At 35.4% G+C, this 26369-nt stretch overlaps 1 protein-coding gene across 2 annotated transcripts in view; it reads left to right on the forward strand.

Moving 5' to 3' along the window:
- IQCB1 (IQ motif containing B1) overlaps positions 1–26369 on the forward strand; it is a 62543-nt gene that overhangs the window by 23973 nt on the left and 12201 nt on the right. For both annotated transcript variants that reach the window (XM_047735476.1, XM_047735485.1), the window contains 5 exons: positions 2321–2499; positions 4257–4366; positions 5016–5125; positions 18094–18236; positions 20282–20430. In XM_047735476.1, coding sequence (XP_047591432.1) covers positions 2321–2499; positions 4257–4366; positions 5016–5125; positions 18094–18236; positions 20282–20430 — 691 coding nt within the window. The remainder of the gene's footprint in view (positions 1–2320; positions 2500–4256; positions 4367–5015; positions 5126–18093; positions 18237–20281; positions 20431–26369) is intronic.

Here is a 26369-nt window from a genome sequence, read left to right on the forward strand (position 1 = left end):
AATATATATTTAAAGAAAAGAATGTTGATCTATACTTATTAACAATAAAAAATTAATTCAAAATGGATAATAGACCTAAATGTAAAATATAAATTACAAAACTTATTGAAGTTTTGTAATTTATATTTTATTGAAGAAAAATAGTAGAAAGCCATTATGACCTTGGATTGCATAAACTTTCTTAAATTCTTAGATATGACACCAAAAGTAAAATCCATGAAAGAAGAAATTGATTAGTTAGACTTCATCAAAATGTTAAGCCTGCTCTTCAAAAGACTCTTTAAGAAGTGAAAAAGACAAAACACAATGGCAGAAAATGTTTGGAAAGCATGTATCTCAAGTGTTTTTATCTGGAATATAAAAAAACTCTCAATTTTTAAAAAAGGCCTCATGTGGAAAAAAAAGCAAAAGATTTGAACAGACAATTCATGAATGGCAAATGAGCACCCAGAAAGGGATGCCTGGGTGGATTTGTCAGTTCAGTGTCTATCTTCAGCTCAGGTCATGATCCTGATGATGACTGAGTCCCATCAGGGTCCTGGGATCGAGTCCCACATCAGGCTCCTTGGTTGGCAGGAAGCCTACTTCTCCCTTTGCCTCTGTCTGATGCTCCCCCTGCTCATGCTCTCTCTCTCTGACAAATAAATACATAAAATCTTAAAACACACACACACACAAAGATGTTCAGCAACACTAGTCATTAGGGTGATAGCACTATACGCTTGGGATTTGTTGTTGTTGTTATTTTTAAGATTTTATTTATTTATTTGAGAGAGAGAGAAAGAGAGAGAAGGAGAGAGCATGAGAGGAGGGCAGTCAGTGGGAGAAGCAGACTCCCTGCCAAGCAGGGAGCCCAATGTAGGACTCCATCCCGGGACTCCAGGATCAGAACCTGAGCCAAAGGCAATCACTCAGCCAACTGAGCCATCCAGGCGCCCACCACTATATGCTTGTTAAACGGCTAAAATTTAATACATTGACCCAAGTGTTGACAAGAATATGGAGGAATCAAACACTGCTAGTGGGAGTGATAAAATTGTACAATCATTTTGGAAAGTAGTTTGACATTTTCTTATAAGCGTGTACCTACCATATTATCTATCTATTCCATTTCTAGGCATTTGCTCGAGAAAAATAAAACCATATGTCCATACAAAGACTTGTATACAAATGTTAATAACAGTTTTATCTATAATAGCCAATGACTAGAAACAACTCCAATGTCCATTACAGGTGAACGAACTATATGGTATATCCATACAATAGGCTACTACTCAGCAGGAAAAAAAAAAAAATGAACGATTCACTCATTCATGTTCAAAACATGTGACAGTAGAGGTGAATATCAAAATAATTGTTCGGAGTGAAAGAAGTCAGGCAAAAAAATACATACTGTATGATTCCATTTGTATAAAGTTCTAGAAAATGTGAACTAATTTATAGTGTCAGAAAGTAGATCAATTGCTAAAATTTTATTCAGCTCAGCTATTAATGAAGGAACCAGTAAGATGTTTATACAGGTTCAAAGGAGAATTTGAGGAGGGGAGATTTATAGAGTGGTTTGTCAAAGGAATGTAGAAATGAATTTGCAAATAGCTAAAAAATACAATAAATAGTAACCTTTACAGTTCCTTTTTCTACTGGCTAAAATCTATTTGTATTATTGAGTAAGAATCTATTTGCATTGCTCTCAGAAAAAAATCATTGTTACTTGTTTTCTATAAGCCAACCTCTACTTACATATTCCTTACTGGGGGGGGCAGTGAGTAAAAGATATGCAGTGATTTCTTTTGACTATTTCTAAGTTCCAGGTAAGTTTTCATATCATTGGTAACACAAGATGTTAGTTGTTAGTATAATGAAGAAAATACCAAAGGAAAGGTAAATTCCTTCTATATTAAGTCCATGATAATTGAATATCTGTGGAATTTTTGTCTTCATACATCATTAAGCAATGGACCATGTACTGTTTTGTGATTTTCCTCTTATTGTTGAAGTTTTTGAATCATTATTTAACATTTTGTACATTTATCTTTCCTCTGCAATTTGACTGCAGGTTTTTCATAGGATAGGGCATTTAGCTACTTTGTATTTCGTTTTACCTAGCATAGTGCCTTAGACACAGTAGAAATTCAATAAATAGTAATTGGTTTAATGTGATGTATCCTTGGAACTAAGCTGTATCTTTAAAAAATGTGTTATCTTCTTGTACGCTGGCACAGTTAGGCATCAAGTTGCTAGAATTTTTATGTTTAATTTTTTATGTTACCTCTGCATCCATCAGTAATGGTATATTCTTTCTTTTTATTTTGTCTATTAGTGGTGACCTACTCCGAATAGAAGAAAAAACTCTGCATTCAATTTTAGATGAAGTCGTTTTTAAGCTTTTGTCAACTCCTAGCCCAGTCATAAGAAGTACTGCTACAAAGCTCTTATTGCTGATGACTGAGTCCCATCAGGAAATTTTGATTTTACTGAGATTAAGTGCCTGCTGCAAAGGTAGTGCATATATTCTTTCTTTCCTGGAGATTCTCAAAAAGAAATAATGGTTTCTGGAACCATTATTTCTGTTCTATGGAAAACAAAATTCAAATTTTTTTTAAGGTTTTTATTTTAATTCCAGCTGTTAACAGGCAGTGTAATATTAATTTCAGGAACATGATTTAGTGGTCAAATAGTGATGGGGATTCTTCATCTCCAGAATCAAATGTGTATACTTACTAACACCAGGCCACAGTATGTGGAAATTTTTAAAGATTAGAACATTACATTATGATGCATTTAGGACCCAAACTACTGCATGGGCCTTCAAAACGTGCTTGAAGATTTGGAAGGCACTATTTATTTATTTATTTAAATTTTAAATTTAAAGAATTTTTTAAAAGATTTTATTTATTTATTTGACAGAGATCACAAGTAGGCAGAGAGGCCAGGCAGAGAGAAAGGAGGAAGCAGGCTCCCCACTGAGCAGAGAGCCCGATGCAGGGTTCGATCCCAGGACCCTGGGATCATGACCTGAGCCGAAGGCAGAGGCTTTAATCCACTGAGCCACCCAGGCGCCCCTGGAGGGCCCTATTTAGTAACTTACCTTGTATCAGTCATTACTTTGAACATTATAATTATGTTATGTTGTAGGAATAGAGAGGGAAAGAAGGTGGGAGTAATAGAATTATTTGATATTGTGTCAGATACACATTTTTAAATTCCATAGTTAGATTTCTTCTATAGAAATATGAATGTCCAACAGACTTCATTATAAAGGAATTTCACCTGAACAGTTCTCCCTTTCTTTTCTCAATAGAACTTACTCAGTTTCTTCAAGATATTTTACAGAATATGAGAACTTGAGTTTTAAAGAGAGTATAAAGACATGGACAGATCCATATGGTGGCTTCCCCAATTATACACTCCAGGGGCATTTTACTTTATTTATATTGAATATATACATTATAATACGTTATTCCATTGTGCTTATAAATAGTACTTTATATCTTATACTACTACTGTGTTTTATTTTGTGATGAAAATGCGGTATTTGTAGCACTTCTCCTATAATAATTGCTTAGTAACCTATTGATTTGCCCCAAATTACATATAATACTGTATATTTTTATTTAGTAATAATTTTAAGAATGACTAATAATAAGCTGTTTAAATGCTTCCACAGTGTGGGCATTTACTCAGTATGTTATTATCTTTTAAAAAATGTTTCAGTTTAAGATATTTATTTTCAAACAGGAAAAAAATTATCTCCACTCTTTGACTTAAAACAGTGATTCCAGGGGTGCCAGGGTGGCTCAGTCATTGAGCCTCTGCCTTTGGCTCAGGTCATGATCCCAAGGTCCTGGGGTCAAGCCCTGCCTCAGGCTCCCTGCTCAGCGGGAAACCTGCTTCTACCTCTCCTGCTCCCCCTGCTTCTGTTCCCTCTCTGTCTCTATCTCTCTGTCAAATGAATAAATAGAATCTTAAAAAAAAAAACACAAAGGATTCCACTTATCTTTTTTTATTTAAAGATGCTGAATAGGTTTTTGCCTCAGATTCTACATGTGGGCACATAAAAACTCTTAGGGTGGAGAAATATCCTAAGGACCTCAATCTAGAAGTCTTTGAGAAAAGGAAAAAGAAAAATCATGTGATTAATTTTGCTGTAATATTCATTTGTTTCTAAATCAGACTTTATAACCTCTAATTAATACTGATTAGATAACAAATCATATTTTATTATTAACCGTTGTACCTTTGTTATTCCATTTCAGGACTCAGAAGTCTTCTAAATAAATATGAACCCGGGACAGAGTTCAGTCAAGAACTTGGACAGCTAATTGCCCTTTTAACCCCTAAGGTCTATCAGGAAGTAGAAGAACAGGTAATAAATTATAAAAATAATTTGCATATATGTTAACATTTCAGTAAACGTTTTAGTTTGAAAATACTGGAGACTGGTAGCCTCTTGCATCTTTTATTTGCTGTTTCTTCCCCTTTCTTTATTTATCTCCTCTCAACATTCAGAGCAGTCATAGTTTGATTGGGGAAGGGGTTTTTATAGACCCAAGTTTTTAACCGTAGAGCCCTTTTTTTTTTTCATCCTGTTCAGAGAGTTCTTCATCCCCTTGAATGCTTGAATAAGTGAGGCCCAGCATGAGAAGTCAAACAAAGAGGATGAAGAATTAAATAAGCAGAGCTATAAAATCCTGATAAAAGGAGTGGAAGGGATATTAAGGAGAATTCAGAGCTAATCAAACGATCTTTAACCCACTGAGCCACCCAGGCGCCCCTAATCAAACTATGTTGGATACATTTTAGATATTGTCTGAGAGCCTAATGTATCTCCTTTGGGAGATCAAGTTTAATATTCTTAGACATTACCTGTCCTAGACCTATGAAATTGTTGCCTCTTGCCCAGTTTATTAGAGATAGAGATTAATACTTGTGCAGCCCTGATATTTTAGGTTGTTAACTTCTAAAAAAGACTTTCATGGAGATGCCTCTAAATTAATTCTGGCCTTTAATTTCAGAAACTACATCAAGCAGCTTGCTTGATTCAAGCTTATTGGAAGGGTTTCCAAACTAGAAAGAGATTAAAGAAGCTTCCATCTGCTGTGATTACTTTGCAGAGGAGTTTCAGGTAAAAAGTTTTGGTGAGAGGAATCATGATCTCAGAGTATAGCTGTATCTTCTTATAGTATTGCAGAGTAAAAACTTAGGATGTTTCCCCCCCCAATTTTCTAATATGTTTCTCTTAATCTTTTTTTAATTGAAGTGTAGTTCACATACAATATTATGTGTCAGTTGTACAACAGTGATTCAACATTTATATACATTGTGAAATGACTGTCACATCAGGATAAGTCTAGTTATCAACTGTCAGCACACAAATATATTACAGTATTTTTGACTATATTCCCTACGCTTTACTTTATATCCTGTGACTTACTTATTTCATAACTGGAAGTTTGTACTTCTTTTCACCTATTTTATCCATCCCCCTACTCCTCTCCCCTCTAGCAACCATGAGCAGGAGGGGCAGAGGAAGAGGGATGTCAAGCCGATTCCATGTTGAGTGTGGAGCCTGATGCAGGGCTCAGTCTCATAACCCTGAGATCACGACCTGAACCGAAACCAAGAGTCAGAAGCTTAACCAACTGCACCACCCACGTCCCCCTTTGTTTTGTTTTTTTAGATTCTCCATATAAATGTAGAATCATATGGCATTTAGTTTTCTCTGACTTAATTTCACTTAGCATAATTCCCTCTAGGTCCATCCATGTTACCACAAATGGTAAGATTTCATTCTTTTTTATGGCTGAGTAACATTTCATTTTATTTATATACTACATCTTCTTTATCCATCTACTGATGGACACTTAGGTTGCTTCCATATCTTGGCTATTATAAATAATGCTGGAGTGGAGATGGTGTGCATATATCTTTTTGAATTAGTATTTTCATTTTCTTTGGATAAATATACATAAATGGATTTGCTGGATTGTAAGGTATTTCTATTTTTAATTTTTTTAGGAACTTCCATTCTGTTTTCCATAGTGGCTACACCAAATTACATTTTCACCAGCATTGCACTTGGGTTGCCTTTTTTTCACATCCTTGCCAAAGTTTTTTATTTCTTGTCTTTTTATATTAGCCGTCCTGACAGGTGTGAGGTGGTAACTCATTGTGGTTTTGATTTGCATTTCCCTTGATGATGAGTGATGTTGAACATTTTTTTCATGTGTCTGTTGGCCAGCTGTATATGCTCCTTGGAAAAATGTGTATTCAGGTTTTCTACCCATTTTTTAATTGAACTGTTTGTGGATCATCTTTGGTGTTGAGTTCTAAGAGTTCTTTGTATATTTTGGATATTAACCTCTTATGGGAGATAGCATTTGCAGATATATTTCCTATTCTGTAGCTTGCCTTTTTGTTTTGTGGATATTATATTACTGTGTTTAAAAGCTTTTTAGTTTGACATACACCTGGTAGTTTATTTTTGCTTTTGTTGTCATGTCTGAGAAGACAGATCCAAAAAGTCTTGCTAAGACTGATATCTAAGTTTATTGCCAGTAAACTGCCAGTTTTGTTTTAGGAGTTTTGTGGTTTCATGTCTTACATTTAGGTCTTTAATCCATTTGGAGTTTATTTTTGTGTATAAAAAGTGGTCCAGTTTATTAATTTGCATGTCCAGTTTTCCCAACATCATTTGTTGAAGAGACTATCATTGTATATTCTTGCCTCCTTTGTCATAGATTATTGAACATATGTGGGTTTATTTCTGGGCTTTATATTCTGTTCCACAGGTCTAAATATATTTGAGCCAGCACCATACTGTTTGGATTATTATAGCTTTGTAGTATAGTTTGAAATCTGGGAATGTGATACCTCCAGCTTTGTTCTTTCTCAAGATTGGTTTGGCTATTCAAAGTCTTATGTGGTTCCATACAAGTTTTAGGATTCATTTGTACTAGTTCTATTAAAAACGCCAATGTAGATAGAGACTACATTGAATCTGTAGGTTACTTTGAGTAGTATGGATATTTTAACAATATTAAACCTTCAAATCCATGAGCTCAGTATATCTTTTCACTTATTTGTGTCATCTTTGATTTGGTTAAGTTTATTCCTGTATTTTATTCTCTTGATATGATTGTAAATGGGATTGTTTTCTTAATTTCTCTTTCTGCTACTTCATTATTAATATATAGAAATACCTACAGATTTCTATCAATTTTATATCCTGCAAATTTACTGAAATCATTTATTCTAATAGCTTTTTGGTAGAATCTTTAGGTTTTTTTCTAACTGGGTGTTATATGCGACTGATGAATTATTGAACACTACATCTGAAACTGATGATGTACTATATGTTGGCTAATTGAATTTAAATTTTAAAAAACTTCAGGGTTTTCTATATATAGTATTATATTATGAGGAAACAGTGATAGTTTACTTCTTCCTTTCCATTTTAGATGCCTCTTATTTCTTTTTCTTTTTTAATTGCTGTGACTAGGATTTCCAGAACCATGTTTGAATAAACCGGCAAGAGTGGACATCCATGTCTTGTTCCTGATCATGGAGGAGAAACTCTTAGTTTTTCACCATTGAATATGATGTTAGCTATGGGTTTGTCAGATATACCCTGCATTATTTTGAAATATCTTCCACCTATACATACCTTATTGAGAGTTTTTATCATAAATGACTGTTGAATTTTGCCATTTGCTTTTTCTGCATCTATTGAAATGACCATATGACTTTTTCCTTTGTTAATGTAGTGTATGATGTTCATTGATTTGTGAATATTGAACCATCCTTGCATCCCTGGAATAAATTCCACTTGATCATGGTATATGATCCTTTTAACGTATTATTGAATTCAGTTGGCTAGTATTCTCTTGAGGAATTTTGCATCTATGTTTATCAGGGTTATTGGCCTGTATTTTCTTTTTTTGTAGTGTTTTTGTTTTTGATACCAAAGTAATGCTGACCTTGTAGAATGAATTTGGAAGTATTCCTTTCTCTTAAATTTTTTAGAGTAGTTTGAGAAGAGTAGATATTAACTCTTTAAATGTTTGGTAGAATTCACGTGGGAACCCACTGATCCTGGACTTTTGTTTGTCAAGAGCTTTTTGATTACTCATTCAATATCATTATTAGTAATTGGTGTGTTAAGATTTTGCTTCTTCCTGACTCATTCTTGTAAGATTGCATATTTCATTTCTTCTAGGTTGTCCAATTTGTTGGCATATAATTTTTCATAGTAGTCTCTTATAATCCTATGTATTTCTGTGGTGTTAGTTTTAACCTCTCTTTCATCTCTAATTTTATTTATTTGTGTGTCTCTCTTTTTTTCCTTGATGAATTTGGCTAAAGGTTGATTAATTTTGTTTATATTTTCAGAGAAGTAGTTTTTAGTTTCATTGATTTTTTTCTATTTTTTTTTTTTTACTTTTTTATTTATTTCAGCTCTTGTCTTTAGAATATTTTCTTTGATTAACTGTGGGCTTTGTTTTTCTTTTTCTGGTTCTTTTAGGTATAAGATTACATGATTGTACATTTTTCTTATTTTTTGAGGTAGGCTTATATTGCTCTAAACTTTCTTCTTGGAACTGCTTTTGCTGCATCCCATAGATTTTGGAATGTTCTGTTTCCATTTTTATTTGTGTTAAGGTAATTTTTAATTTACTCTTTGATTTCTTTGTTGACCCACTGGTTATTTTATAGCATGTTGTTTAGCCTCCATATGTTTGTGTTTTTTCTTTTTTTTTTTTTCTTGTAATTGACTTCTAGATTTTTACTAGTGTAGTTGGAAAGATGTTTGATACGGTTTCAGTCTTAAATTTATTGAGATTTGTTTTGTGGTCTAACATGTGAGCTATTCTTAAGAATATTCCATGTGCAATTGAAAATAATATGTAGTTTGCTGTTTGGGGATGGAATAATCTGTATATATGTTAAATCCCTCTGGTCTAATGTGTTAAGTTCACTTTTTCCTTATTGATTTTCTGTCTGGATGATCTATTCATTGGCATAACTGGGTTATTAATGACCTTGCTCTTGCATTACTGTCATTTACTCCCTTTACATTTGTTAATATTTGCTTTATATATTTAGTTGCTTCTACGTTGGTTGCTTATATGTATTTACAACTGTTATATCCTCTTGTATTGATTTCTTCATCATTATGTAATGCCCTTATTTGTCACATTATGGGCTTTCACATAAAGTTTATTTCGTCTGATATATGTATTGCTACTCCACCTTTCTTTTCACTTCATTTGCATGGAGAATCTTTTTTCCATCCCTTTATTTTCAGCCTGTGTGTGTCTTTAGGTCTGAAGTGAGTCTCATGGGCAGCATGTAGATGGGTGTTGGTTTTTTATCCATTCAGTTGTTCTCTGTCTTTTTTTGAGCATTTAGTCCATTTACATTTCATGTATTTGTGACAGGTATGTACTTATTGCCATTTTGTTACTGTTTCCTAGTTGTTTTTGTAGTTCTGTTTTTTTCTTTTTTTGTGATTTGAAGACTTTCCTTAGTGTTATGGTTGGCTGTCTTTTTATTTTTTGTATACCTATTATAGATTTCGGGTTTATGGTTACCATGAGGTTCGTATATAACACTCTAATTATGGTGGTCTATATTAAGTTAATGGTCAACTTAAGTTTGAATACATTCTAAAACACTCCCCATCACCATGTTTTTTTTTGTTTTTGATGTCATATTTTGTGTGCCCCACAACTAATTGTTGTAGGTACAGTTCACTTTATTGCTTTTTATTTTTAAGATTATTTATTTGACAGAGAGAGTGAGAGAGAGAGAGAACACAAGCAGGGGGAGTGGGATAGGGAGGAGCAGGCTTCCCACAGAGCAGGGAGCCTGATGTGGGACTCTATCCCAGGACCCTGGGATCATGACCTGAGCCGAAGGCAGATGCTTAACGACTGAGCCACCCAGGCACCCCTGCTTTTGTCTTCTAACCTTCATACTAGCTTTATTTTTTTTTTAAGATTTTATTTATTTATTTGACAGAGATTACAAGTAGGCAGAGAGGCAGGCAGAGAGAGAGGAAGGGAAGCAGGCTCCCTGCTGAGCAGAGATTTTTCCCAATGCGGGGCTGGATCCCAGGACTCTGGGTTCATGACCTGAGCTGAAGGCAGAGGCTTTAACCCACTGAGCCACCCAGGTGCCCCCATACTAGCTATATAAATGGTTCTCCCACTATCTTTATATGTTTGCTTTTACCAGTGAGATTTTTTTCTTTCCTAAATTTCTTCTAGTTATGACCTATAACTGCTTAAAGAAGTCCCTTTAATGTTTCTTATTAGTCTGCTTTTAGTGGTGATTAACTCTTTAACTTTTGTTTTTCTGAGGAACTCTTGATGTTTCCTATTCTGAATGGTAATCTTGCTGGATACTCTTGGTTGTGTAGGTTTTTCCATTCAGAACTTTCAGTACATCATACAACTCCCTTCTGGTCTGCAAAGTTTCTGCTAAAAATCAGCCATATAGTTGTTCCCTTGTTGCATAATTAGTTTATGTCTTGCTGCTTTTAAGATTCTCTCTTGGGGTGCCTGGGTGGCTCATTTCTTAAGCATCTGCCTTCGGCTCAGGTCATGATCCCAGGGTTCTGGGATCAAGCCATGCATTGGGCTCGTTGCTCAGCAGGGAGCCTGCTTTTCCCTCTCCCTCTGCCTGCTGCTCCCCCTGCTTGTACTCTTTCTATAGCAAAAAAATAAAATCTTAAAAAAAAAAAAAGATTCTCTCTTTAATTTTTGACTTTTTAATTATCGTGTGTCTTGATGCAGACTTCCTTGGGTTAATCTTGTTTAGAGTTTCTCTGCTTCCTGGGCATGGAGTCTGTTTCCTTCTTCAGGTTAGGGAAATTTTTAGCTACTATTTCTTTTTTCTTTTTTTTTTTTTTAAAGATTTTATTTATTTATTTGACAGACAGAGATCACAAGTAGGCAGAGAGGCAGGCAGATAGAGAGGAAGGGAAGCAGGCTCCCTGCCAAGCAGGGACCTGACAAGGGGCTCCATCCCAGGGCTCTGGGATCATGACCTGAGCCGAAGGCAGAGGCTTTAACCCACTGAGCCACCCATGCGTCCCTTAGCTACTATTTCTTCAGATAAGTTTTCTACCCCTTGCTCTGACCCTACTCCTTCTGAGACCTGTAATATGCAAATGTTAGTACATTTGATGTTGTCCCAGAAGTCCTTTAAATTATTCTAATTTTTTCAAGTTCTTCGTTCTTTTTGCTATTAAGCTTGGGTAATTTCCACTACTCAGTCTTCCAGATTGCTGATTGGTTCTTCTGCTTTACCTAATCTGCCTTTGATTTCCTTCTAGTTTATTTTTCATTTCATTGATTGTATTCTTTAGCTCTGATTGGTTCTGGTTTTTTTTTGTTTTTTGTTTTTTTTATATTTTCTTTGTCTTTGTAGAAGTTCTCACTGTGTTTATCCATTCTTATCCCAAGTTTAGTGAGCATTTTTATGACCATTACATTGAATTTTTTATATGATAGATTGTTCATCTCCATTTCATATAGTTCTTCTTCTAAAGAGTTTTCTTGTTCTTTCATTTGGGCCATATTCCTCTGTCTCCTCATTTGTCTGACTTACTGTATTTGCTTCTATATTATTAGGTCGATCAATTCCTGGTCTTGAAAGGGTAGCCTTATATCGAAGGCACTCTAGAGGGCTCAGAAGCACAGTCCTCATCAGGTCACCTGAACCAGGTGCTGCAGGGGTATTCCCTGTATGGGCTTCATTCTCTCACCTTTTATGACTGGGCTACAACTCTTGTGGGCACACTGGTAGGTGGGGCTGTCTACAGCTCCCCCTGCCAGCCAATTTGGATGGGTGCTGATCCAGACAAATGCTTCTACTGAATGCAATGAATGTCAGAAATGGAACATACCAGTACTACCATTCCCAGAGAAAGTCCCTATAGATCCCTGGCCCTCCAGCACACAGCCTAAAATCAGTCAGTAAATTTCCTTTACATATGGCTGAGGCACTTTTTAAAATGCTGCTTTTGTGCTGGTTCTCAGAGCAATTAAGTTTGCGCCTGGGACCTTTTAAGAACAGAGTCTTGATTTCCTATAGCCTACCTACTGTCCCAGAATTAAGCCCCGCTGATTTTCAAAGCTGGACATTATGGGCACTTCTTCAGGTGCATGTCCTAGGGCAGGGTTGTCTGATGTGGAGTTTGAACCTCTGTGTCTGTGGTATCTCTCCCCCTCAGACGTTTAACAACTGAACCACCCAGGTGCTCCCCCCGCCTTTTTTTTTTCCAGTTTTACTAATAACTTTACTTAAATAAGACATAGAAACTTCTGTGCTGAGAAAATATAAAACAAAAGCCACACATTTCCTTGTGTAAAGCATTATTGTATGGTAACTAGAATACTGTTCAGTGCAGTGGATAGAATTAAACAGTACAACTAGTACTGCACCAACTACTGTACCAGTAGTTTGAGTCCCAACCAGATTGCATCTCTGTCCCTTCTGTTCTTCTCAGTGTGGCTTTTTCTTTATATATTTAGCTGTGGAATAACTAATCTTTAGGTTGTTTCCAGAGAGAGTTGCTCTTATTTAATTGAAGCCTTGTTTGTCTGGGGAAGGAGGTGAACTCAGGGTCCTCTTGTTCCACCCACTTGCTTCTCTGACTGTTTCTTTTACTCCTGCTTTCATTCTTGTTCTGAAAACACATTTCTGAGTACCAGTACTCCAATAACTAGATGTACTTTCAAAGCAAAGGACATATGTAAGACAAAAATCTGATGGAATAAATACACAGTCCTATTCACTTGATAAAAGTTTTTTTGTGGGCCAAGCCTACAGAGAGAGGCAGTGATAGTCAATTATTTAACCCTTAAAATAAAAAAATTGCCTTAATTGTTCGTAAATTATGGTAAAACATTATGAATTCATAGAGATTTTAGTATGTTCACCTGAGTTTTATCAATAAGTATGGGATGGATAGATATGGTCATTTAGATAGAACACAGTTTGTCATTTATTTATTTGAAGTGGACCAAAAATGAAATACTAAAGACATTGCCCAATTTTTTATATGACTGACCCATACAGATTCTTAGAGCAATGAAAAGAATAAAACACACACATATACACACACATGCACACAAATAAATGACTTAGCTCCTCGTCATTTAGGATGAAATAGAGCTATCTCAGAGGTGATTTTTTTCATGCAGCCTTAGACTTAAAGCTAAATTTTCGTTCACTAAAGTGAAACTTGCATATTCCAGAAGTCAGTTTTTTAAGAGAACTAAAACTAGTCTTTTAATAACTGTAATAACTGCAGCTGCATTTTTCAGTTATAAAAATATTTTAAGGGGCACCTGGGTGGCTCAGTGGGTTAAAGCCTCTGCCTTCCGCTCAGGTAACGATCCCAGAGTCCTTGGGATCAAACCCCAGGTCAGGCTCTCTACTCAGCAGGGAGCCTGCTTCCTCCTTTCTCTCTGGCTGCCTCTCTGCCTACTTGTGATCTCTGTCAAATAAATAAATAAAAGCTTTAAAAAATATATATTTTAATATAGTAAACTAAAATTTAGATTTAAGTCATTGATGAAAGTTTCCTTTAAAGAAGTTAGATTATTAATATGGGGCATGAGTTTTGTTGTTTTTTTTTGTTTTGTTTTTTAAAACAAGCATTTTTAAGATATATTTCAATTGCCTAATATATGCCAGAGGCAATGCTGGGTATTGGGAGAGTTAAACAGACTAAATTTTGTATCCCCCCTCAGCAACTTTGGGCTGAATGACTGGGGACAAGATGCCTAACCTCTCTCTGCCTTAAATTTCCCATCTATTTAATGGGGATAATTGTCTGTGTGCCTCCCAAGATTAAAATATTATAAAGGGTTTTGTTTTTTTTTTTAGCATATTACTTGGAACTTAGAAAAGATGACAGTGGGGAAAATGCATATGGCAAGTTTTTTGCCTTTGAGGGTTTACAAATCTAGTTAGACAAATAGATATGTTAAATAAATTGTACTTGTGAGAGGCAGTTATAATCCATTACAGCATTGCTCAAAGTTCACTGTGTATCCTACAATGTATTTATTTAAAAACATTTTTAAAAGGATTTCTTCGGTCAAGTAAATTTGGGAAATGATGAATACTTAGAGAGTCACAATGTATATTATTCTTTTAAAAAATCTGAGATGTTCTTTGTATAACCCTGCCTTCTGTGGTGAAGGTAGAGTGTTTATTACTTAACGGATTCTACTTGCTATGATTCTCAGCTATCTGTCATCTTTACATTTAAAGGTACCCCTGTACCATGGATTCAGATATTTAATGTTTAGTCTCACTATAGTTGTCAAATTTGCCAGTCTGCTTTGTCTTGTAATATTAAAATCTGTATTTAAAAGTATCCCAGGATTATAGATTTTTGTCCACTTAGAAGTATATCTATGGAGTCTAATTAATGTTCCACTATTTAGAAATTCCATTACTTTATGTAACAAAACCAGTCCAGTTATAAATATTTCCATTAAAATTATTTTCCATTAATTTTTTTTAAAGATTTTATTTATTTATTTGACAGACAGAGATCACAAGTAGGCAGAGAGAGAGGGGGGAGGCAGACTCCCTGCTGAGCAGAGACCCAAATGCAGGGCTCAATCCCACGACCCTGGAATCATGACCTGAGCCCAAGGCAGAGGCTTTAACCCACTGAGCCACCCAGGTGCCCCTTCTATTAAATTTTAGCTGTGAAGCCAAAATAATTTAAATATCACATTATAATTAGTTTGTTTTTTCCAAAATTTTGAATTTGAAGTTTTAGGGCAGATTGAAGTATAGATTTAACCTTCGGATTCTCTTTATTAATTCATTATTTTTTTAAATTTCAAGTTTGCTCAGGCTTCACCACCTTTTCTAGTTGAAATAGTTTATGCAAATTTTTCTTGTTTCCTTTATAACTTGGCTTTCTGCAAAAGTTATTTCTGTCTTTTTGTGGTCAGGTCATTATCTCAGAGTAATTTTTCCCTCCCATGTTTTTTTTTTGAGGGGGGGGCAGTGTGGGTAGGAACTACCCACCACTCACAATTATGGGCCCAGGTTCATCAGAGCTTTTTAAATTCCAGCAAGAGACACTCTTGTGTAGTCACATCTTTACTAATGCACTTTCTTGGGTTTTTTTTTTTATTTTTTATGATGCTTAAGATGCCTTTTGAGCTGCCTTTTTTTTTTTTAACCCAAAGTATGGTTACATTAGTTTCAGGTATACAGCATAATGATTCGATGATTTTATACTTATGCTATGCTCACCACAAATATAGCTACTGTACTGTTGCTATGTAATGCTATTACAATACTGTATTCCCTGTGCTACACCTTTCATCCCCATTACTTGCTTATGACATAACTAGAAGTCTGTACTTCCCACTCCCTTTCACCCATTTTGCCCATCTTCTCATCAGTTGGGGGTTTCTTTTTTACTGAATCATTTTTTTATGGTCAGAAACTTTATTTTCTGATATGTGCCAACCAAGGTCTAACAGCTATACCAATTACCTTTGGGAAACCTCACAACTACCTCCCTTTATCATAGGGCTGATATTTTGATGTCTTAATTGTTCTTGTTTCATTTTGTAGGGACAGAAAAAAAGTTTTCCCTCTACCATATTTTAGGTTCACTCCCTGGAAATTAGACTGACAAAAAAGGGGGGAAAAACAATTAACAAAACACAAATGGTTTATTAATGTGTGCAGTGCACATGATGCAGAAGAAACCTCACATGATGAGTACCTCAAATGACTAGATAGAACTTGGGCTTTTATAGCATCTTAACAAAGAATAATAAATTTGTAAAGAAGTGACAGATAAAAAGAAAAGGATTTTTGACTTCCAAAGTCAGGAAACTATGGAAAATAAATATATTTGGGAAACTAATGGGATTTGTGAGTTATTTGTCTAGGTCCATCTTCACACCAACTTTCCATCTTCTTCATGGCCTTGAGAAGGGGGATTTATGGCAGTCTTCATTTCTGAGACATTTCTGCTCTTGTCCAATAAGGACAGCTCTGTAAAGGCTCTTTCTACATTTGGATAGTCATTTGCCTCCAGCTCAAAATAATCTTTATGCCAGAGTGACATTTTCTGTTACACTTCAGCTTCTGCTTAAAATTGAGCTTCTGAAGGGCAGGCTATGTTTCTTCTCTGTTTCCCTGAGTCACAGTACCAAGCAGGCAACAGTCACTCAGATAAATGTTTGTTGAGTTAATGAATAGAGCCCGTCAACTCTTTTGGTAGTCAATTCATATGGTACTTCCCCAGTTCATACTTACTATTCTCCAACAAAGGAATTCCTAGAGACTTTCTGATGTCTTGGTAGTAGATAGTTTGGTCAACTCCCTCTTTGATGGTAAAGATTCATCTGATCACTCATTTCCTTTTCTGAAATGCTCACAGATACTAGATGGTCAAATGCCTAGTCTTTCTTAGAAAGAGACCATTAAATGAATGCTCTTTTAATTTTGTAGTGATTAAAGAAACTCTTTAACTAGAACTACAGAGTACCTAACTACTAGTAACTAACTAAAATATTCCTAAATGGGGGGAAACATTCTAATTCAAAATCACATTAATTCCTAATAAATGTTTTCAAACATGAAATTAAAGCATGTGACTCCAGAAACACACATATTTATAATTTATAGTCATTTCAATCTCTGAATCTCACTATTCTACTATATTTCTGTTTGCATTTTACTTCTGCCTGCATGCTCCATAGTCCTTTAATTTTTGCTATATTTTATAGCTTGCATTTTCCCAGACCCAGTTTTCTGACAGATTGTGTCTTAGCAATACACTTTCAATGATTACTATGTTTCTTTTATTAATTGTAAATTTAAAATAATGATAATGCAATATTAGACATTATAATCTATAACCAATTAGGTAATTTAAAAGGAGATTTTGTTTTAGGGCAACTGTTCTGTTTTACCCTCTGTAGGTAGGTAAAGGTTAAAACATCCTAACCTTTGTGCTCTATACAACCCAGAATTTTGCAGGGAAAGTTCTATAGGAGAGGCAGGTTTCCATCAGCCTTCTTTGAGAATATAAAGGCCCCTTACTTCATTTCCAACTCTTTGGAAGAGGAAGAGAAACTTAGAAACTATATGGCTAGCCCTATATCCTCTCTAGAACCTCTTCTCCTTTTGGAACACATACACTTTGAGGTCTTCTCTACCTTTCTGTAATGGGGTAAGAAAGATATTTTCTATAACTGTACCATTTTGAAGTCTATCTATCTGCAAAGATATGGCCAAGTTCCTCATTTGTTGGCAGTTTAATTCCGGGAAAAAGAATCTGAGAGCAAATGCTCTTGAGTGAGACACAAGCAAATTAAGTCTATAGAACTAAAATAAATAATGTATTCCTCTCTTCTTACCTTTTGGTTTCTTTTTCTGTGGGTATCTGAAAGCATTTTGAGTATATTCACTATAGACTAATACTTGTGATCTCCTTACATAGTAATATAGGAAGTAGGTAGAAATGGCTAAGGAGAAATTTTTGTTGAATAAGAGTAGGTAATATACAAATGCCAGTTAAATAATTTTTTGTGGCCACATGAAAATTTTCATAATTAGTTCTAATTATGAAATAATTAATAGTTATTAGTCCATAACTGAGAAATAGGTAGACATGAAGAAGAAAGAAATCATAATCATTCTATGCAACAAAAATCACTGTTGAAATTTTATTACTTTTGACCATTTTTTTATGTACATGATACATATTTTAACACACTTTGGATGTCTTCTATATCCTGATTTTATTTTCACTTGACATTAGATTTGGGTATTTTCCCAGTTTGCTAAATATTTTTTGAAATTTTTATTTTTTATGGTTCATAGAATCCTGTCCAATGAATGAATCAATAATTTATTTATCCATTTCCCTATTGTGGGGCATACAGTTTGTTTTCAGCTTGTTACTGTTGTAACAAGTCTACATGTATATAATTACTAGTGAGGTTAAACATCTTTTCATATACTTCTTGAGTGGGTATATCATTTATGAAAAAATTGTATATGAGGTACTTAATGTTTCTATCACAGATCTAAACGAACCAAGATGTTACTAAAGATAAATAAGCAGAAAGAAGAAGAGCACTGCAGATTACAGTTGCAGCTTCAAAGACAAAGAGCCATGAGATTGTCCCGAGAATTACGGCTGCGTATGCTTGAAATAGTTCATCCAGGTGAGTGGCAATGTCAATTTTAGAAGTGTAAAAATGCTTAAAGTATTTTAATGAACCAGATTTCCCACTACCTGATGATTTTTTTCTTTTAATTTGGACCTTTTCCCTGTTTCTCCCTTCTCAGGTAAATGTTATTAAATCTCGAGTCAAAAAAAAAGTTACTATTTTTTTTTTATTAAGGCCTATTAGTTGATGATGAGCAGTCTTTCCACTAGTTTTCTAATCTTTCAGATAAATTAGTGAAACATAGAAATATATGCTTTCAGAAACATAAAGAATCCCTGTGATCTGAAGGAGTTAGAATATTGCTACATTCTAGAATCAGATCTGTAGTGATACCCCAGTATAAACCTTGTGACATCTTGCCACTTTTGATACACTAAGCTGAAATTAATATTATAGTCTAGGAATCTGAATGGTTTGAAGATTTTTTTTTTGTTCTTCCTCTTCCCCTCCTATCACCCATCCTCAGAGTTCTTACCTAACCTCTTATTTCTCATTTTTTCCCTTAAATATAGATGTTTCCCAGGGTTCCATCTTGACCTCTCTCATGTTACTCTTCCTCCGGTATCCTATCCATAACTATAGCTTCACCTACCAGCTGAGTGCTTAACACACTCAAATCTTGTTTGCATCTTCACCTTCCCAAGCTCTAAACCAGCACTTCCTTTTTTTCTTTTAAGATTTTATTTATTTGAGAGAGAGAAAGTGCCCATTAGCATACTAGTAGAAGGGAGGGACAGAGGAAGAGGGAGAAGCAGACTGCCTGGTGAGCAGGGAGCCCAATATGGAGCTGTCTCCCAAGACCCTGGGATCATGACCTCAGCCAAAGGCAGACACTTAACCAACTGAACCACCTAGGCGCCCCTAAACCAGCACTTTTTACAAAATGAAATGTTCTTTATCTGCACTGTCAAATATGGTTCCTACTGGCTAGACATGACCATTGAGTACTTGTAATGTGGCTAGTGCACACAAGCACATGAGTTTTTAATTTTACTTCATTTAAATTAAAGTAGCCATTTGTAGTTAACTAGTGTCTACTATGTTGGAAAGCATAGCTCTGTAGCCAGCTCCCTATTGGATAAATTTACTTAGATATCCACAGGCATCCCCCAAACTAGTCATTACCCACCCACCCCCCATTTCCTCTCCCTGAATTCCCCTTCTCAGGTAGTAGCACCAGCAATATACTCAGTTTCCCATCTGTGAGACATTCCAGAATTTTCTCTCTCACATTCAGTACCTCCCAGAAAGTAAAAAGAAAGTCACCTGTAGTCATCTGTAGACATAAGAGAAATTTAGAAGTACACAGTAGTTAACATACATGCATCCTGTCTTTTCCTCTGGTGGTATGGATTGAATTCCTAACTGTGTGCTTGTGATTCTTTTTTCTGAATATTCTTGCTATTGGATTTTTAACCCTTTCTCATTCCTTTGCCACAAAAATTATATGAATCTTTTCTCCAAAGAACGTGCATAATCTGGGAAAGCTTTTGGAGTTTTTTGTTTCTGCTATTTTAGAACCATTGTAAAATAATAAACTTGGGGAATCATGGACGGGACTGGAAGAGATTATGCTGAGTGAAATAAGTCAAGCAGAGAGAGTCAATTATTATATGGTTTCACTTATTTGTGGAGCATAACAAATAGCATGGAGGACAAGGGGAGTTGGAGAGGAGAAGGGAGTTGAGGGAAATTGGAAGGGGAGGTGAACCATGAGAGACTATGGACTCTGAAAAATGATCTGAGAATTTTGAAGGGGTGGGGGGTGGGAGGTTGGGGGCACCAGGTGGTGGGTATTGTAGAGGGCACGAATTGCATGGAGCACTGGGTGTGGTGCAAAAATAATGAATACTGTTATGCTGAAAAAAAAATAAAAAAAATTAAAAAAAAAAAAATAAAATAAACTTGGGGAAATTAATGAACAGTATTTAAAGAAACAAAAAGACCGAAAGATTATTGTTATTATCATTATCCTGATTCCAGAACTTGAAAAAGCATAGCAGTTGAGTATGTTGTAATAGTGTCTGTCATCTCTTTAGGTCAGGTGGAAAAATATAATCGGGAAATAGAAGAGAAATCAGCATTGATTATCCAGAAACACTGGAGAGGGTACAGGGAAAGGAAAAATTTTCGCCAACAGAGGCCATCTCTCACGGAGTATAAAGCAGCTGTCATACTTCAGAGAGCAGTGAGTCTAATGTAGTAAAAAGATTACTGGATTAGAAGGCAAAAACATGGATTCAAACCTGACCTTGTATATACCTGCTGTAAAGTTGTGGTCTAGTCACTTAGGTTTTCTGAGTCTTAGTTTCTTTCTCTATAAAATAAGAACCTCCTTACCACCAGACTAACTGATTTAGATACTCAGTCCTATACATCATTTATCATAGTGCAGTGTTATCTGTTAATTTTTTTTTCTTTCTTTCTTGGGCTGTGACTGCCTTAGGGATAAGGAACTAGTCTTACCTATTGTTGTCAGCTCTCAGCGTGTGCTTGTTGTATGATTGGATGTTTACCCTACCTTTTTACTCAGTTGTTATGTAAATGTCATGACCCAATTTATGAGAAAGTACTTTGTAAATTGCAAAGCCCGTACCTGGATCACTATAATTCTTGAATTATAGAGTGATGTTCTTAATAATTTTTCTGGGATTTAGTAATATTTATTGCCTTGTAAAAGCTTAGCACACAAGGCTACTTATTTCATTTAATGACCATCTATTATTCACTTATACCTGTTAACTTTCATATTGGGATTTCAGGTCCTATACATTTTAAGCCCTTTATTGTTGAACTTTGGATTAATTTCAGTTTTTCACAGTGATACATTTTGAATAGTCTCTTTGTTAATTCTGTGATTAACATTTTACAAAGATTATTAAAAGCCATTCAAAATATAGGATAGAGTAAGTACTACAGAAATAGGAAGAGATTTGTCTGCTCCATCCTTTTTCCTCATGTTTTTTCTGGTGATGTCAGTCTATATGTGCAAAAAACAGTCCTGTACCATCATCAAGCCACACCTATACCTGCATTTTACCCTCAGCTAAACAGGGCCATCTAAGGATTACCCCATGGATACCAATGTTGGACATACTTCTTTTAGAGGAACCCTTGGGTCCTTTCTAATACCTTTACCTCATGGCTACGTTTTTTTTTTTTTTTTTTTTTTTCTTTTTCTTTTTTAAATTTTTTTATTTCTTTTCAGCTAACAGTATTCATTGTTTTTGCACCACACCCAGTGCTCCATGCAATCCGTGCCCTCCCTAATACCCACCACCTTGTTCCCCCAACCTCCCACCCCCTGCCCCTTCAAAACCCTCAGGTTGTTATTCAGAGTTCATGGCTACATTTCTTAAATTGGAATTACTACCTTGCCAATTTAGATAAGCTCAAAATTTTATGAAAGGGTCCTCTACTCTCAAGTGAGTTACCCCAGTTTGTCCATCATTCCTTAAACAAGCACAGAGGTCATTGTAGGAGGATATCTTAAGGCCATGAAGGCAAAGTTATTTTGGCTTTCACACTTTTCTTTGGCATAAGAGGAAAAAGATTAGTCACATCTGTCTCATCTCTCTCCTACCCCAAAGGAAAATGGGTCACCATTTTAAGTACAAAAAGGGATGGGTCAAGGTCATGTTTTTAGTCTTTGCAACTCACTGCTAAAAATAATGGTGAAGTCGGGGCGCCTGGGTGGCTCAGTGGGTTAAGCCTCTGCCTTTGGCTCAGGTCATGGTCTCAGGGTCCTGGGATCGAGCCCCGCATCAGGTTCTCTGCTCAGCAGGGAGACTGCTTCCCTTCCTCTCTCTCTCTGCCTGCCTCTCTGCCTACTTGTGATCTCTGTCTGTCAAATAAATAAATAAAATCTTTAAAAAATAATAAAATAAATAAAAATAATGGTGAAGTCAAAGCAAAGCTAGCCAAAAGTAGAAAGGTAAGAAGAAGATTCCTTTCAAAGAGGGAAAAGAGAAAGAAAAATTAATGAAGTATAGAGAGGGAAGAAAAATGAAAATAGTAGAAAAAATTGGAATAAGGCAATCAGTGGTCAGTAAATGACACATTTTCCTACATTTGAAGCATCCTTTTCTAAGACATACTATAGACCTGCATATGGACTGTGTCCAATACAGACCTGCATATAGACTGTGTCCAATACAGTACCCACTAACTGTATGTGACTACTTGAGTACTTGACATGTAGCTAGTCGAAATTGAAATGTGCTGTAAGTGTGAAATGCCCACCACATTTTGAAGACTTAATATGGGAGTATGGAATACTTTATTATTAATTTTTACATTGACTACATGTTGAATAATTTACATGTATTTATATATATTGAGTTTTAATATATTTACCTAACCCAGTATATATGCAAAATATTAATTTCACCTGGTTTTGCCTTTTTTATATGGCTACTAGGAAATTTAAAATTATACATGTGACTTCCATTATATTTCTTTTTTGCACTGCAGTTGATCTTGGTGAGAAAGAAAAAGGAATAATTCATTAGTTTCACTGAAAGTAGTAGGAATATCATTTCACTGAACTTGTCCCTTATAAGGAACTGGTTTTTAGTATTTTTGGCAGGAAACTGGAACTGGAACAAAAACGAAAACTGTTGTTTACCTTTCTCCCTCCCTTATTTTGTGCAAAAGCCGAGGCATTTTATTCTCATGTAGCTAGAAATTGAAAAAAAAAAACCCTGTGTAAACTTGCTAATTTCAAATTATACATCCTTAGCATAGACAACTTGGAGTTCTCTGAAGTGGCATAGTGTTGAAATTAGATTTGAAGAATTGGCTGCATTTTCTCTTTTAATGCTTTAGGATTTTCTCCTCTTACTTTCTCATCTCTTAAGGTCAGAGGGAAGGTGATTGTTGCTGGTGTCTGGTCTCTAGGGCCAGAATGATGGCAATTCTTGCTACTTGATTATAGCAGAAAAGTATTATCACATTATTATACATATCCATCATAGACCACAGAAACACTTAGTAAAACAAACCATTAACAGTTAAGAAAATAAAAAACGGGGAGAGGAATATAATTTTAGAGACTTCTGAAATGACAAAGAATGAAGAAAAGGCCCAGGTGGGCTTTTTTGATACGGCGACAAAGATTCCTCTGTTCTGGTACCTTAATTCTGAAGTTCCCAGCATAGCGTGATAAGCCAAAGGTGGTGTTAAAAACAGGAGGTAGAGGAGAGAGAGAAAGAGAAGCAAGGAAGAAGAATCAAGTAAAGGGAAGAATGCAAGGAAAGGAGAGGGTCTCTCACCAGGAAGATGCAAGCACAGTTGAAGGCTCTAGTAACATACTAAAATAGGGGTATTAGGGAAATTTTATAAACTTAGTGAGAAGACTTCCAGCCCTGTTATTCCACACCCCTGGCCCCATAGGTCCCAGTGTGCTGTCAGCTAGGTTTATCTCCTGCAAACAGGAGGTTGAGAGTATTTTCTTTGAGAAATCTGAGAAGAATGTTACAAGTACACTCACAATGGGGTACTTCAAAGAAACAATTCAGTTCAATAGTTCTATATTGAAGTATTGTAGAAAAAACCTTACCCACCTGCCCAGAATTTCTAAATACCTTAGAGCTTACTTTTAAATATTAGCTCAAAGTATCATTGGATATCTGAGAAAAGCTGAGCCCAGAAGAAACAGAATAAAACTACTTGGTGGAAATAGAAACACTGCAGGGGTGAGAAAACTTTTTACAAAATCTATTATTTCCTCAGAACTAAGAGAGGATAATGCATGAAACAAAACCAAGGTGCTATATAAAAGGGAACAAATAGAATAAACATTGGCAGAAGAAAAAAATGAAAGACGTAATAAAAGAACTAGGGGGGAAAAGTTTGGGAAATCCAGAGAGCAGGGCAAAAAGAAAAGATAACCAGTCCAGGAGGTCAAACATTCAAACATTTGAGACAAGGAACAGAAAAAACCCTGAGAGGAAATCAATTAGTTCAAAATTTCCCAGAACTGAATGCTCTGAGTTTTAGGTTAAAAGGACTTAATTAATGTAAGGATAGAAACACACCCACATTTATTTTACATTACTATGAAATACACTGGTGACACATATACTTCTCAATAGCAATATTGGAAGCTAAAATGTATTGGGGTAAGGCTGTTATATATTTGAGGGAAAATGATTTCCAACTAGAATTCTATATGCAACCACACCATTGGTTTAAGGTAAGGGTAGACTAAAGACATTTTCATGCGTCACAAAGTCTTTAAAAAGAAAAAGTAACCCAAGAAAAAAGGACAATGTGGAATATAGGAAAATGCAAAGGAAAGATGAAAAGTGGTCACCTAAATGCTGGTGAATAGGGATCTCAGGATGATACCTATGCATCAGGCATAAAGAAGAGTCCGTCCAGGGGCGCCTGGGTGGCTCAGTGGGTTAAAGCCTCTGCCTTCGGTGCAGGTCATGATCCCAGGGTCCTGAGATCAGACCCCGAATCGGGCTCTCTGCTCAGCAGGGAGCCTGCTTCCACCTCTCTATCTGTCTGCCTCTCTGCCTACTTGTAATCTCTGTCTGTCAAATAAATAAAAAAAATTAAAAAATAAAAAATCTTAAAAAAAAAAAAAGAGTCCAGATTTGAACAGGCCCAGAATGCTCCAGAAGATGTATGTTTAAGAAAATAAATTTGATAGAATGCCTGATATATTTTAATGTATTAAGCATGAGGACAGTTTAGATACATAATCAGTGATTAGTGCATAGAAAAGTAAGCACAGGAAAACAACAGTCTTAGAGAAAATAAAAAATGTGCAAGAAAGGAAATGTAAATCATATGCTATATGGTTCAAAATTGAATGGCCTGTATGTAGTCATAATTATGTAAACACTGAACATTGATTTAACTAAATTTGTAATAATATTGGATGTTTGGGGATACAGAAAGTATGTGGGAGGGCATGCAGTGAAAGAGAGTCTTGTATAACTTTCTTCATACAAGAAAGTCAATAGATAATACATATACCTGAAAAATGACAGAAAAGTAGATGGACAGAAACATCAAAAGAAAAACCTGGAAGAATTAAAGTTGTTGTCTTTGAGGGAGGGGGCAGAGAACTCTGGGGTTTTTTGGTAATACTTAAAAAACTGACACTTTATTTTATTTTAAATTTTAAGATTTTACATATTTATTTGACAGAGAGAGAGAGACAGTGAGAGAGGGAACACAAGCAGGGAGAGTGGGAGAGGGAGAAGCAGGCTTCCCGCTGAACAGGGAGCCCGATGTGGGACTCGATCCCAGGACTCTGGAATTATGACCTGAGTCGAAGGCAGCCGCTCAACCGACTGAGCCACCCAGGGGCCCCAAAAAACTGACACTTTAAACAATAGAATTACATCAATGAATTTTTTTCTGGAAAGTGCTGTATAGTAAAATATTTTACACTTTGTGAGCCATGTAGTCTATTGAAACTCTTCAGCACTGTGGTTGTCGCACAAAGGAAACTAGGCAATACACAAGTGTGAAACGTTAATAATATGTTATTTGTAGACACTGAATTTTGAATTTTATATAATTTTCACATGTCACAGTATATTCATTTCCTTTTTGAACTTTTTAACCATATAAAAGTAAAAAATCATTCTTAACACTCAAGCCATATAAAAATAGGCAGCAGGTTGAATTTGGTTGTGGACCATAATTTTCCAACCTCTTCCTTAAAGTGATGTGAAATATGACTTTGATGAAAATAAAAATTATAAGGAAGGGAGAAGAGTGAAAAACAATTGGCAGAATAATTTCAAATTTTCTCCAAATCTTGCCTGTTTCAAGACTTCTTTTATTAGGAGTTCTTTCTGAAAGACATGAGGAAGAACTATCAGAAACTACATTCATCTGTTGCCCATACTTTTCAATTTTATAATATCTTCTCATTTACTAAGCTTTTTCTTACATACTGTCCCTTGGATCCTCACATTTTTCTAATCTAAGTAGAATTGCGGTCTGTGTTTTCTCTAGACATAGGAATCCATCCTGTGGAGATCAAGTGACTCACCCAAAATCATACACAGTTTATAAGAGACGAATATTGAGACAAGAACTTATTTCCATTTTTTTTCTCTTTATTGCTTACTGTACTATGCTCCAAATCATACAGTTTAT

Source organism: Lutra lutra, chromosome 1 (assembly GCF_902655055.1).
Source record: "Lutra lutra chromosome 1, mLutLut1.2, whole genome shotgun sequence".
Lineage (NCBI taxonomy): Eukaryota > Metazoa > Chordata > Mammalia > Carnivora > Mustelidae > Lutra > Lutra lutra.